Source organism: Bacillus rossius, chromosome 5 (assembly GCF_032445375.1).
Source record: "Bacillus rossius redtenbacheri isolate Brsri chromosome 5, Brsri_v3, whole genome shotgun sequence".
Classification (NCBI taxonomy): Eukaryota; Metazoa; Arthropoda; class Insecta; order Phasmatodea; family Bacillidae; genus Bacillus; species Bacillus rossius.
The window spans coordinates 30,720,786-30,736,370 of NC_086333.1; the positions used below are offsets into that span (position 1 = coordinate 30,720,786).

A 15,585-nucleotide genomic window follows, 5' to 3' on the forward strand; every position below is an offset into this window, starting at 1 on the left:
AAGTAATGTTGAATTTTCAAATACGTTTTTGTACAAACAATGGTGTTTTACAGTTACACATAATAATTCAATTTACACCCGGGATATTTTGCACAGTGTTTTAAAAAAAATATTGTAACACATTATAAATAAGTTTGGTGTATTTGGGCTGCGTATTTGTTATAAAATCGTATTATAAAAATGAAATAATATTATTTCCCTACGGTGCTGCAATCTATGGTGACAAGACGCAAACCGAACAAATCGCGCTATCTAACCGCTTCCGCGGCAACCAGGCACTCGTGAATACATATTTTCCTTTGTTTATTGCGAGGGGCGTTATTATTAATGAATTGTAAATAAAATTTCGTGCCCGGGGCCACAATTGCATATTTTTTTGAGCACTGGAAGACATAAAAACGTAAAATATTCTCGACTAATTTTAATCTCGGCCCCAGCGCACCACGAGCGTCTGGGTTGGAGAGTAAAGCCGAAATTCTTTCTTAAACTTACTAATACTTATTTTATTAACTGCAAGGGCATTTTTATTAAATTCTACGTTTAATTTCACGACGAACAAACTTAGTCATTAAATGTGTAGTTGCGAAAAAGCGTAAAACATTCTCGACGATCTTGAAGTTAAATAGCAAACATGTATAAAGTTAAGGTTAAAATAATCTCTTCGTTAAAGTAATACACATATTTGAATTAATGAGTGCAAATAAACGTAAATTTATCAATTTAATTGTAGATTTCATTTCACTCCTTCTTTGTATCCATACAAAATAGTGATAATTCAATAAAAATGATTCAATTTTATTCATAAAAGTATGCAATCATTTCATCAATGTTTTGTTATGACGTTGTCACGTTAAACTATCGTCCGTAAACCGACTTTACAGACAACCAATTTTTTCTTTGGCACCATAATTATAAAACACAGAAAAAAATATTTTGCAAAACTTGTAAAAATTCTGTGGAAGTATATGGACATGATGATATTTCCCACTTCTAATAAATTTTTTCACCAAGTACATAATGTTCAGGATTTTTTCCTTTAATCCATACTTAATTTAACAAATTAATAGCAATTGAAGTGGCTTATGCACACAATACTTATTGCAAGATCTTTACATTTAATGAAATCAAGCAAAATGTAAAATACTAAAATATACAGCAAATGTGAAAAAATTATATAGTTTTTCAAAATATTCAGAATACATATGTAGAATTGGATATGAAGTAAATGGATTTGCCTCTTCTTCTGTTTGTTTTAACATCAGGCGAAAATTACAATATGCATTTCAAGAAGACTTATTAGTTTTAGGCCAAGGTATGGAGTAACTGTGGTATAAATTCGTACAAAAGAACCTTCTGTAGGAATTAAAATAACTGAGAAGGGGTCTGACAAGGGATGATGTTATAACATAGCTGAAATACATCAAAGCTGTTGTTCTGAAACTATGTAATCAAGATTATAAATTATAAAAATATGTTTTATTGTACTTAATTAATTATCTGTAATGAATTTCTTTGCAAGGCAACTAAAATAAATTACTTCATGTATTATTTGAATACTTCCAAAGATTTTATTGTGCAAAAATTAAATTAATAAGAACTTAAAAAAATATTCATTCCGGGGATGATTCCACCTTTGAATGAAAATGTGGTTCACATAAAAAGTGAGTCTTTACAGTAGATAATTTTTGTTGTAGCAAGACTCAAAAATTGTGTGTTTATTTTGGATTAATGTTAATGTGTTTCAGTGTAATATTAATTTACATTAGAAGATTGTAAATGTGGTAAATGAGGCATAAAATTATAAAATAAAATATGTAAATATTTTTAGCTTGTGTTGTAAAGAACCACTACTGAAGGATAGTTTACCAAAGCAAAAAAAGGAGGAAAAAAAAATGTATCACAAGATTAACAACTACTCATAGGCTGACTGTTGATGTCTAAGTATCTTGTTTTGATACAGCTTCTGCCAATTGAATAAACATCAAACATCATGATAAATTTATTATTTTAACTTTGTTATTATAGCTTCTACATCTTATTCCATATAGAAATGAGTATTTTCTCACACTGCTGTCCTCCACCACTACTGTCAGCTGAGCGCCTTCTTGCACCCACCTTTATCTAGCTCAGTCGTCTTGGAGGGTAAGAAGGGGGAGGAGATGGCTCGTTAAGGTGACTACCCACTCGGTGCACACTGCCAGATGGCTGGCTCTCACATCTGACTGCACAAACAAATAACACAAAATGTGATGCAGAAGCAATGTTTCACAGTTTTTGACTAGTTTCTCAAGGGGTGAGACACACCCACTAAAAGGCTTTACACCACAGTCCTACAAATACTTGAGGAATGGTAAACTGTTCTCTGGTTACTACTAGAACCACATGGAATCTGCTCTCTCGAGTGCTAAATGTTTACCGCTGGCTCAAAATATTATAGGACTTGTCAAAATAATGAGTTCAGTCACACTAGAAAGAGAATCACACAGGTGTCTGAGGGTCAAGCTGGTTGAATATACTGTGATGTGATAGCGTCTGTTTGCATGCGTGTGTGTGTGGACTCTTCACAACCTTATACTGAAACAGCCTGTACTGATTGACAGATGCCCCTCCTTCGGTGAGGCTGTCTCATGAGCCATCTCAAGGTGGCGGCCCCGAAGAAGGCGACGGTCACTCGACAACGGACATGCTGAGGGATTTGCTCAACCAGAAGAGGAACTTGCTGATCTCGAAACTAACGTCTATCGACTCAGAGGTAAGAGCTGTCTATGTTAACGTATTTCTTTTTACTAGGAGCTATTTGGCTCAGTTATCATGGTTTCCTGAAATTATACATGCAAATGCTGGGGTGGTTCCTCACTATACGCTTTTGCTGTCCCCTGCCACATATTTCCTGATTCATTTAGTTGTATGTTACTCTCTTTAATGGCACTTGTCAACAAGATATAAAAATTTATTTAGGGTAATGGGCATGGTTAACTTGTGGTATAAATACTAGAAACAGCTGCAAATTTTACATCCTTTGAAAGTTATTTCTGTAGAACACTACATAGTCATGGGGTGAGAGGTGCAATGCAAATACTTGACAGAAAACACTGTTGTGCTGTAAATTGTTTAAGTTTTACGTAGGTACAAACTTATTTGAATGGGGTACATAAGCATATTTTATTCGTTAGTAATGGCTATTTTACTCTCACCCATCACTACACACATTACACAATTAAGCACAGTGTTTTTTTTTGTTTTCTGCTTGCACTGTTAACACAAATGACATTGCCTTTTTTTATTATAAATGTAGTCAGGTTACACTGCATTTTTAATGTGTAAACATCTTAGCTCTTTGTTAATGGCATTTACCAAGAGTAATTTCATTAAAATGAAATGGAAGTCGATAAATGTAAATGTCACACAAAATGGTGGACCCACGCGCAGACAGATAAATATGTGTATCATCACTTTGGTAAACATTAGGGTACATACCAAACGTATTGGTGTGGCAAAAGAAACTTTGATAGTGAAACTACCCTGGAATATACTTGGTAAACTAAAATAGTCATAGTAAAAACTAGGGCTGATCGGTTGACCGAATTTTCGGTTCGGTTCGGTCATTTTAGTAAAAACCGAAGCCGAACCGAATTCCCAGAAAAAACCGATGATTCGGTTTTTATTAGGGCATTAAAAACTAACTTCAAGTATCTACCAAATAATGTATTTAACATTCATATTGGATAAGAAACGTACCGCTTACATAATACATCAAAACACATTTAAGACGCATGCTAAGTTTTTCACTATAAAACGTTTAAATCATCTATTCTCTTAATGTTCGCCATTTTAACCATGGGATAGTAAAGTCTAAGCGTTTCTTACAGTTCACTATTTCCTATGTTTAACGTCGGAAGTTTCTGTCGGAATACTACTATTTTCTCTTAAATATATGGTTTTTTCTTATTTAAAGGATATATCACTTCCGTTACTAAAATAATATTTATTTAATTCCGGTTCGTAAGCTAAAACGGTAGAAGTTTCGTAGCATTGCCTAGTTCCGTTCGTATTCTGCAGGGCGCTCACGACGCATGGCGTCACTCAGTTCTATTTTCACATCACAGAATGCGCTATACGTGCGCTAGGATCGATTAGTTGCCTTCCAAGTTCCGTTCCAAATGGCAGTTGGAGAATGAATGTGCATGTCGTCAGACCCTTTAGATGTAGTTTGTTTACTATTCGCGCGTGATTATTGCGGCTTTGCGTCGTTATAGTCTAAAGTATTTGATTTCTCGTAAAATAAAAATTCTTTTTTGCCACTACGTCTTGGTAATTGGAGGCAACTATGAACATCTGTGACGAAGGAATTAAAAATAATACCGCCCGTGTTCCGCAAAGATGATGATGTTACGCACGTGACGGAAAAAAAATCCTAGTAAGTACCGCATACTAAATATGAATACTTTACTTGTGTATTTTGAAAATATGGTCATTATCATTCATTCTGCCTTTAATGCACTGGTAGGTTAAGACGTTTTCTTGGTTAAGACGTTTGTTTATGTTGGCTTGTCCATTAACTCCCGGCATAGAGGCTACAGTAGGAAGTTTTTATTTGTATATTGCTTTTAATCACATTATTGCTATTGAATTTTATTCCAGTACATTTCATAAATTCAAATTATGTTTGCCACAAATATCCTCAGTTACGAAAAGTAGTAAAAGAGGTTAAAAGGTCACGAAAAAATAGCAAGTAGGTAATGAGAATTTTTTATTAGTGAATATGGCGCCATGCAGTCATGTCTACCACGTCTGCGCACGTACACACGTACACAGTATTGTACATTGAGTTTTCCAGTAGTGGTCTCATTTCCAAGAGCTTTGCTAGTTTTTTTTTCATGACGATAATTAATATTCATGGTTTAATAGCCCATACAGCCAGACGTTGTCTGACAATCAACAAAAACAAAAAGTGACAATACTCTATGATACAATACTTGAGTGATTCTCTGTATTTGACTGATATGAAAGTGAATGTGCCTGCTATAAAACTGAATTTGTATTCAGGGTTATGTTCATAAATGCTGTGATTTTTTATTGTTACTTTTACACACAATTAAGTAACATTTGGAAGATACATTGTTTTTATACTTCTCTGTTAAATTTATTTAGGGGTCTGACTGAAATGATAGTGAAGGTGATTCCAAGGTTTTCTCTTTATGAATGTTATAAATTATTTTTTTACATGTGATACTTGTAAGTTTCACTGATTTTATACTTATGTCTTAAATAGATTTAGGTGTTAAACTCAAATGAAAGTGAAGCTGGCAACAAGGTTAATGTAATACTAATTATTAATGTTCTAAACTGTTTTGTTCTGTTCCTTTTTACACATATGGTTGTTTCAGTAGCATATAAACTTATTTATAAATACAAATAGTAGTTGAAAATAACTTTTATATTGCTGAGAAAGTGACTCCCCTAAGAAATTAAACTTTTGCAAGATATTGCAAGTAATCAAATACTATAGTGGAATTTTTTTTGGTATGACAGCTCAAAGAAAAATTTTGAAGTAGTGACCGAACCGAACCGAAAACCGACATTTTTAACAAAAAACCGAGCCGAGCCGAACCGAACTGAAAATGTGGGAACCGATCAGCCCTAGTAAAAACTAATCCGATGTTCTAAAATACTTCAGAAATCTGGCATTACACTTATGATAATACATAATACACTAGAGTCTCGTTATAGCGAGGTGTCACGGTTCCGGGTTTTATCCTCTCTATAACCGTGTCCTCGCTATAACCGAATTGGACAAATTTTGGCCCCCAAAAAATAAAAATTAACCGAAAATAGCATAAAAATAGTGTTTAAACCTGTATAATTGGAAAATAACAGGTTATATTAACGAAATCTTAATTTCTGTGAGCAGATGTGTGAATTATCTTTAAAACGATACCCCATAAGTACGGATGCGATCACCGATTGCGTCAAAATAACCAGAATACCCTACCACGCCACGTAAGTATAGCATCGCGGCCGACGCAGCATTGTCCTGCTATCTATTGCCGACGCGGGCTGTCTGCTGGCGGCCATGTTGGTTCGGGATGTAGCAAACAGGTGGTGCTAGTGTAGTGCGACGATTTAATTCCTTACATAATAGCAGGAGTGCGGCTGCGGCAACGCCCGTACGCCTCAAACGAAATAGTCGCTGGAAAACTATACTTTTTTCATTTAAATAAACCTGTCAACTTTTTTAGAAAATAAATTTGGGATTAAACTCAACCCATCACCACCCCTTTCCCGGACAAATACCCCAACAACTGACCGAAACAAAAGTTACAAGAAAACTGTCCTAGCGATTCGGAAATAAATACGGTAGTGCCCACTAGAGGTGTAAAAGTAACGAAAAAATGTGTACCCGTATGTATTCGTTACTATAACAATTAGTACTTGTTACTATCGTTACGTTACTCGTTACTTCTGATACCGCATAATTTGCTATGTTATGTTGCAGCAACGAATCCAGTCGTATTGCGTACGCGTGCAGTATGACGTCGCGTAAATAATAATAAATGGAATATAAACAATTAATAGTTTTTGTTAACCATGAAACAATTAAATATCATTAGAGCGGCTTTTTAATATTATCTCTTTTAAGATGATAACAAAAAAAACGTGAAAATATACGCGATTATAAAAACTAAAACATAAATATTTCTAATTTGAAAAAAAATACTTTCTTACGTTGTTTCTGTTCCAATATCAAACTTTGCCTACACACGGCACAAATAACTAACGGAAGTTTGATAAAATAAAGAAAGGACGGGATTCTATTTTTAAAGCCACGCACTTAGGTGCCGACTGCACAGCTGAAGAATGTGACAGGCGTCAACGGCAAGATGTCTAGTGGCGAGCGAGAGGGGTGGAGATAAAGCAGACAAATAACAAAAGCGCGCTTCAAGCGATCACGCCGTAAATTCCTCAAAAATACCTCGTTATAGCCGTGTTCTCGCTTTTACCGTGCTCGCTATAACGAGATTCTACTGTATTATTCTCTTGTAGGTTTTGCCCGTATCCTGGGTGAAATCCAACAATTCTTACACCTCTGAAGGGGCTGCGTCTCTAACGCACGGCGTCCACAACATTTAAAAACAATGTAAATCCTAACCTCGTTGTGCACTGTCTTGACTCTAGAGCCACAAACTTGGGTGCATAATAAAACCACAAAACTACAAAAATTTAAGACTATGAGCATAAGTACTAAAGTTTTTAAGGGTAGTGATAGAAGCAGTAAATAATGTAGGTACTTTTAAACTTTATGTAAATTTAATACTTGTTTATTCCATATTTCAAGTACATTTCTGATTCAATTTAAAATAGCGTGATGAATTGGGTGTTACTAATACATGGCAACACATTTAACTACATGATCATAAAAATTATACCACATACTGTAAACAATTTGGAACTCAAAATTTCATATTTCCAAAATTAAAAACCTGGTAAAATATAAGTAGCTACCTTACAAATTGAAAATATTAACAGCCCAGGCTGACCTCCCTAAAATAAATAAAAAATCTCAAGTCCATGCTCAGAGTGAGCAGGCACTTTTTACCAATGCGGCGACACATAAGAACTATTTTACAACCCGTAACACAGTCTGTCTCAGGCCTTTAATGTAATTTTGTACAAGTAATGCGCACGTGAAACAATGCTCCAAACATAACTGCATACGATGGTACCCAAATGACTGAATCCATTTTATCAGGCACTGCAATGTTATTTGCGGTCTCAATCATCAGGGGTCTCATCTCTTTTAAATTGTACAAACACAATCCTAGCTGAGTCAAACCAAAATTTGATGCATAGGGGCTGGAGCAGATGTGGCTTATTTGACAGTTCCTTGGCGTTGGGCGTACCTCAAGGCATGCCTCTTGATTTGCATTCACTCGCTTTATGTCGTGCGCCCACAGCTCCGTGCTCGCGAGAGGTGCAAACGCCCCATAAATGGACAGTGTTGTCCTTTCCACCAGACATCAGCCCCAGTGCTCATGATCAGCACCAACATAGTTCAGACTTTGCATAAATGTAAGGAAAAGTGAACACTCCACTTGTATTTAACAGCCACCGCCCGGCCCGCGGAAGTCTGAATGCACCCGCGATGCTCATGCCTCAGCGCCCAGCTGTCCACTCCCCACTCCACCGTTCTTGCGCGCTACTGCCCACTAGTACTGTGGTCAAGTTCAAGTCCATTTCTGCAACTACCTTACAATCACACTTTAGCGTATACCTAAATTTTATTATTCTTAAGTTCTAAAATATATTTAACAGATGAACACTTAAAATATCATCTATTTATTTTACTTCCGGTGGAAAAGTTCTCAAAGTTTTTTGGAATCACATATCAACTTGACAGCTTAATAATCTCCAAAAAAAATTGTAAAGTCTGCATTTCTAGAATAAATTACAACACTAAATAAAAAAAAAAATTAGAAGCAAATATTCTTTAAACCTCGAGACCACTACATTTAACATGGAAAATAAAGGCTTTGCAACTAAATGACTAAAATAAATTACGTGTACCAAATGTATGATATACGGATTGGGCACAAGCAGATACGCCACACTGTAATCCCAATCTGCCTCATACTATGCAATAGATTCGGATTCCAACTGATTCCTTTTATGAAATTTGTATGTTTCCACTATTTTACTTGGCATGGGCTCAAAATAATTGGACAACAGCCCTAAAACCTCCAAAATTGTTACTTCACTGGTCGATTTTGGTGATACCAGTGAAGTTGCCAGGTTATATAGCTCAGTGCCGCATACTGTGAAAAAAATTGCCTTTTGTTCCTCTTTGTCCTTAACTCTGTTCCCCACTAAATAATACTGTAGATGCTCAGCATATGTCTTCCACCTATCTCTTCTTGGTGCAAACTCGCCAAATGAACTAAACAAAGCCATTAGATGTTTTCAACTGCCTATAACCTCAACCCAACTACACTTCCAATTCCTCAACTAGTCACCTCACGGAATTGCGTACATTCGTTTCCCTTGTTGCCAATTTATTTTGCCTTCTCCTGTATACATGACTAGCAGATTACACATCATTCACTTCATCTCCATTATTCTAGTTCCCGCCAGTTCACATCCATAATGACTGCACAGCACATCACAAGGCCTGCCAATCTACTAACACTATTTACACACACAAACTACTACAACAGTACACAACAATATTAATCAGTTTTCATATTTTTATCAGTATATCATATTTCATTATGTCTCAGATTGTTTTCATTTTATTATGAGTAGTTTGTATTCACTCGTGTTCTTTACTACTAAGGGCAGTGACAATGCAAGTTTGCCCAAATAATACAACATAAAAATTACAACACTTCAAATATTATTCCAGACAATTCATTAGGTTGTAAGTACATCAATAAATGTAAAAATAAATATACATTTTAAGAGCTGTGGGTGCCCACAACTATGTTTAGCATTATTATTAATTAGACGTTTCACAATTTTTTTCTTTTTTGCTTTGCTGACAAAGAAATGATTATCTGCTGCTGAAGTTTCAAAATCAATAAATTTTGTTTGTTAGCTGCTGAAGGAGCTGAAGGAACTGCATCTTCACTTGTAAGAAGAACAAAAAGTTTTGCAAATTTAAAGACTGGTGTTTTGAAAAATAATTTGTACCTTTGCCGTCGTCTGGGGTCTCGGGCTCGAGTCCCGGTGTGGCTCCTAGTGGGAAAAGGCGGTTCTTGATCTGTGTTGTCCGGGTGGGCGCCAGACTAGCTCGTTTCTAGTCGTGAATTTGGGGTCGTGGATGTATGTGCCCCTGCGTGGCCCACTAGGGCCGGCGGCGGTGTTGCGTGAGATGATTTTAAATAAGAGACGTGGAGTTGAGGTGGCGGTGTCGTACCTTTTATTCAGAGGAGCGAGTCGTACATAATACAACACTCTACAGAGGTCCCCGGGGGGGTTTTTACTTGTTATTCCGTGGCGCCGTATCGTTTGTGTTCCGCGTTACGTGGCCTCGGATGCTGTTATGTCTCAGACGTCTCACTGGGTACGCAGGTAACGTAATTTCGTAACACAAAGGCGGGACACAAAATACACTGAATTAAGGGGGCGCGTACAGGTTACGTGGCACTCGTTACTCGGGTAACGTAAGTTAGCAATACAAAATACGGGATACAAAAATACACTGAATTAAGGGGGTGCGCACAAGTTACGTGGCACTCGTTACTCGGGTAACGTAAGTTAGCAATACAAAACACAGGATACAAAAATACACTGGATTAAGGGGGCGCGCACACGTTACGTGGCACTCGTTACTCGGGTAACGTAAGTTAGCAGTACAAAATACGGGATACAAAATACACTGAATTAAGGGGGCGGGCGATTGGAGACGGCCAATCCCGTATGCAAATGTCTCGGCGCGGGTGTTGTGCCCACTGTGGTGAAACACGCACCGCAATTAAGTTTGTCCAAGTTCCCTTGCGGGTTTGTGGTCAGCGCCGTGCGCGTGACCTTAAATAAAGTTCTGTACGTTGCGGGAGACGGCCCGTGCCGTATGCTGAAGAGCAGCCCCGCTGACCAAGTGTGGTGCGGGGTGTCCTTAAGTTGATGCGGCCGGATTAGGTCCTGGACCGAAAAAAGGGACCGGGTACTCACGGAGAGGTTAAGTAATAAAAGGGGTTTGGTTAATTAGTGACTATATTTACCGGACGTTACTTTCAATGTAGACAAAGGATGTTGCCTCTCCGTGGGACGTAGGTCCGCCCCGGCCCGTGAGCTGCGCTGAACTGCCGAACTGGCATGGCGTCCGAGGGAGGCTCGGCCTCTCTCGCGCCAGGCGTGACCTCATTACGCTAGACTCCAAACGGGTGTGTCTGGAAGAGATTTTATTGTCGCTAAAATCCTAATTTAATGTTTCAGGAGGAATGGGTACGGTTCTTCTCTTGTCTACTCAGGTTTCCGCGGTTTTGCCTTTAATTGCTGTTCGGCTCGCCTGACTCGGGTGGGCCATGGCCAGGGGTGTGTTCCGTTAGCGGGAGCGTATACTGGCGGGTGCAGGTCGGGCTCTGGGGTGGTCGTCGGCCAGACGACGTCACCTTTACATAAAGATATTTTTTAATTGTGTTCTGCAAGGGCCTAATGCTAACAAAGTACCTATTATCAACATTAAGGTTTTTGTCATTTATAGTGAAAGTTATGTAAAGCATGATAAACATTTTATAGCTTGAATATTAATGTAGGGGACTTAGGACATGTTGCTGGAAAGGGATGCTCCTTACCGCTGAGCCCAATTATATCATGAATACAGATAGAACAAATTGATACCGACCTACCAGCAGGATTTTATTCATTTCAAATACCAAACAAACCCAGCTGATAGATGGGTGTGCCTGAAGCAGAAGGGCATGAAATGGTGATATTAAACGGAGAAGAGACAGTTAAAATTTAAAAATCCTGCCTTTTGCCAGATGCTTAAAAAACATTGACATCTTAAACCACAATTTTCATAAGTATTATTTTCATATCTTAATGAAAATTGTTTTTGATCCAGGCTTTTCAAAAGATGAATCAACAATTAACGAATTTTTATTTTGGTATCTACAGCTAACACTGTTATTTTCCTGTGTATCATTATGATAGTACCTACGAGAAGTTTCTTTTACCAGTAAATAATTATATTTTCTGCTACACTGTTTAAGTTATTTTTTATTGAAATCTATTTTGCAGGCTGGTAATCACAACATCCATGGACATGTTAGTGTAGTTTTCCAAACACGTTCATAATAGCATGTACGATTTGAGAATTTTAGGATTCAGATTCCTATAGTCTTAAAAGTATTGTTACTACTTAGAATGAAAATGAATTTAGAAATTTCTTAGTGAATGAAATTGCCTTTTATGCATACTTCAATGATTATTGAGTGTGTGGATTCATATGTCACCACCTTCTACACCGTCAATTTTTTTAAAAACTACTGGGTAATGATAAAATGCCACTAAGAAGACAACTAAGCAACATTGGTAGGTAGTAATCAAAAATACCACTTTCAGAATTTTTTTCTTTCATAAACGTGATATTCATTTACATTTACCTAATAAGTATTAGTAACTTTAGTTTTGAACAAATGTAATGTGGAGAATTTTTTGGCCCCAGTGATAAACTAATAAACTTAGATTTTATATTCATGAGGAACTTTTATAGTTGTAATAATAACCAAGTTGAATCCTTAATCAGAACATTTATATTTCCATTTTTCTCCATAACACACCCTCTCTACATCCTAAAAACAAATCACTGCAATACAACCTCAAAACAAAACACACTCACATTCCAGACCATGTTCCGACAAACAACACTTCCTCCTCCGTACCAACCCATAAACATAAAAACATCACAGTCCTCCCCACCAATCTAAAAACAACATCCTTACACAAAGTACTAATGACAGCACCTTTACTAAAGTCATACATTACACAAAGTCCTTATATTTACTGTTTTACTTCATTTTAGAACGCTGTGAACATCGCAGGACTGAAGTCTTGGAAAACTCTCTTTCTGGCCGATGGACTGGAAAGCTGTTGTTTGTAAACTGTTCGTGGCTATGCAAAGCAGCAATAGGGCTTCCTTCATTTCCCTGCTCAGGGTTAGGCCGAGCAGCAATTGCATTATCCTCATTTGTACTGGGGAAACCTCAGAATGGCCCTTCTTCATCGTCTTCTGCATTCGTTTGGATACTCTTCCTTCCACTGAGAATTAATTTGTAATTTTCTGCCCCTCTGTTTCCCCCAGAATCCTTTACGCATGGTATCGGCACTAGTTCTTTTTCTTCTTCCCTTGGTAGGTCTTTCTTCTGCCCCTGGTACCTTCCTCGTAGCTGGTCCATATGGCGCATTGAAACTCCGCCATTTTCTAACCTAATTTTATAGCACATTTTCCCCTCTTGGTTTAAAATCACTACAGATTTCCACACATCACTGGTATGTTTTCTTTCCCACACCCACTTAGCAGGCTGGAACACTCAAAACTTCTCCTCTGGAATTTGCTTGCAAACTTGTCGACCTGGGTACATGTTATCAAAAACTGTCCTCAATCTTCTGTTAAAGAAACATCAATTCTACATCAATGTTTCGCCCTTCCATCCGTCGTAACTCATCTTTAGCCGTTTTAAAGTTTCGTTCTGCCATCCCATTGCTGGATGGGTGATATGGTCGTGTTAGGACATGCTGGATACCATTTCTCTGCAGAAATTGTTGAAACTCTTGTGATGTAAAATTTGTGCCGTTGTCTGACTGTTAGATACCACAATGAACGCTGGTAACAACATCCTGTATCACTGGGTTGCCCAGCAGCACTTTATTTAATATCTCTACAACAGCATGTTACACGAGTTCCCGCCATTTCGTAACTAACTAGACATAACAACAACAACACAGCATACCAACCTATACTCAGTACATAACACCTCTTCCCTTCAAGATTTTCCCCACTTACCATTGACATATGCAAATACTATATACCATAATACAAGACACTACACTGTAACAATACCATCCACAACTCTAGCCCCATTGAGTTACTTTTGCACATAGTCTTTCAACCTCACTGGTTGCTGTTTCACTCTGTTAGATGCACGTTTAGTACAAGGTGAGTCTTGTTCAGCTTGCCATGTTGCAGTGTCGAGCTTTTCGAATCCCCGGAACGGACCTGAGAATTCTTCATTTGCATCCTTACTAGGCCTGTACTCTTCCATTACCGGTGTCTGCTGTTCCCAGTTGCTGGTGGTTACATCTCTAACAGAGTGCCTGACACCCATCGTTCCAAGGTGTGGTCCTGGTGCCTTCAGCGAATGGTGCGCAGCATCACTCCTCTCGCAGCTGATGTCCGCCTGGTCATCGTCGTGTGGACTGAGAACCGGCCATATTTGTTGGTTCCTTCCTAGTGATAGGTCGGCAGATAAACTACCTTGGTGTAGCGCCTTCGAATCTCTTCGACGGATCTGATCTACATGGCGTCTATAGGTCTGCCCCACATTATCCCTCACAACATATATGAATTGCCCTTCTTGGCCAGTGATTGTTCCTTGTAACCATTTTTCGTTCCCACTGTAGCTCCTTACCCATACCGTATCATCCACTTGGAAATGCCTTCCTATACAGCCTGATGATGATTGTGCTACAATCCTGTGTCCATTGTGACCCACAGCTGGTCGAACCTGGTCCAGCACTGTTCTCAGTCGACGTCCCATCAGGAGTTCTGCTGGTGTCTTCTGACCGCCAGCACCTGGCATGGTGCGAAGTGCGAACAATATCCTGTTCAGTCTGGTCTGCCAGTCACCATCACCTAGCTTCTTCAGCTTTGCCTTGATAGTTTGAACCATGCGCTCAGCCTGACCATTGCTGGATGGATGAAATGGTGTTGATTTCATCAACCGAATGCCATTTTTCCGTGCAAATGTCTTCATTTCCACGGACGCGAAGGCAGACCCATTGTCTGAAACTATGCATTCAGGTATCCCATGGACACTGAACATGTCCCTCAACTCCCGAACTACTGATGCTGATGAGCTTGATGGCACAATTCTCACTTCTGGCCATCGTGAGTAAGCATCCACTGCCAACAGAAAAACTTTACCCTGAAAGGGCCCAAAGAAATCAATGTGAACCCTAGACCACGGTTTTGTTTCTGGTTCCCAGCACACACCCTTATTCTTTGGTGGGTTAGCACGAATCTGTTGACACTGTTGGCATTGGCCTACGAAATGTTCAATGTCTATGTCCAGTTTAGGCCACCACACATAGCTTCGTGCAACTGCTTTGGATTTCACCACCCCATCATGGGCTGCATGTAACATTTGCAGCATCTTCTTCCTCAACACTGTAGGCATTATAACTCTGTTTCCCCACAGAACACAGCCTTTATAGAGCGACAGTTCAGTTCTTCGATTCCAGTATGGTCTGAGCTCTTCTGACACTGCCTCCTTTTCTGACCAACCGATGTTTGTGTTCCTTTGCACCACACGGAATACTGGATCCACTGCCGTCAAGCTTGCTATCTTTGTGGCCTCAATAGGCGGGTCAGGAAGGGCTTCCAACATTAACACTAGAGCTGGGCCGATGCCGATCCCCGATCGTAGTAATCGGCCGATTTTGTTAATTTTGCCGATCATAATGATCGGCAAAACGTAGCCGATTATTTGAGCCGATCATTGGTCTCCTACTGCAAACTTATAACATTGAATAATTACCTATACCTAACAACTTTCCATGTTTGTTTACGGTACTTTTCGGGAAGAAAATTTGATTATTCATTGAAAAATAATACGATTTAATAATTTAAAACTAACCACACACGAAAAAAAATATACCAATAAAGTAAACAAATACCGTAAGTTTTATAAACATTGAACAGTTACATACCTAAGTATCAATTTCCACGTATATTTACGGTACTTTCGGTAAAATAATTTTCCATTATACTATTTGCAAAGTTATTTATCATTTACGAACCGAAAACTATGTATTTGTTTACCATTTACGGTTAATATTACCGGAATGGCGAATGGCGACTGTTGT

General features: G+C 38.4%; 1 protein-coding gene across 13 annotated transcripts in view; it reads left to right on the forward strand.

Annotated features, from left to right (window-relative positions):
* LOC134531686 (MAP kinase-activating death domain protein) overlaps window positions 1–15,585 on the forward strand; it is a 268,039-nt gene that overhangs the window by 152,100 nt on the left and 100,354 nt on the right. For all 13 annotated transcript variants that reach the window (XR_010075065.1, XR_010075066.1, XM_063367486.1 and 10 more), the window contains one exon: window positions 2,601–2,752. Coding sequence is in view for 11 of the 13 variants with exons in the window: in XM_063367486.1 (XP_063223556.1) it covers window positions 2,601–2,752 (152 nt within the window). In the remaining 2 variants the exon portion in view is untranslated. The remainder of the gene's footprint in view (window positions 1–2,600; window positions 2,753–15,585) is intronic.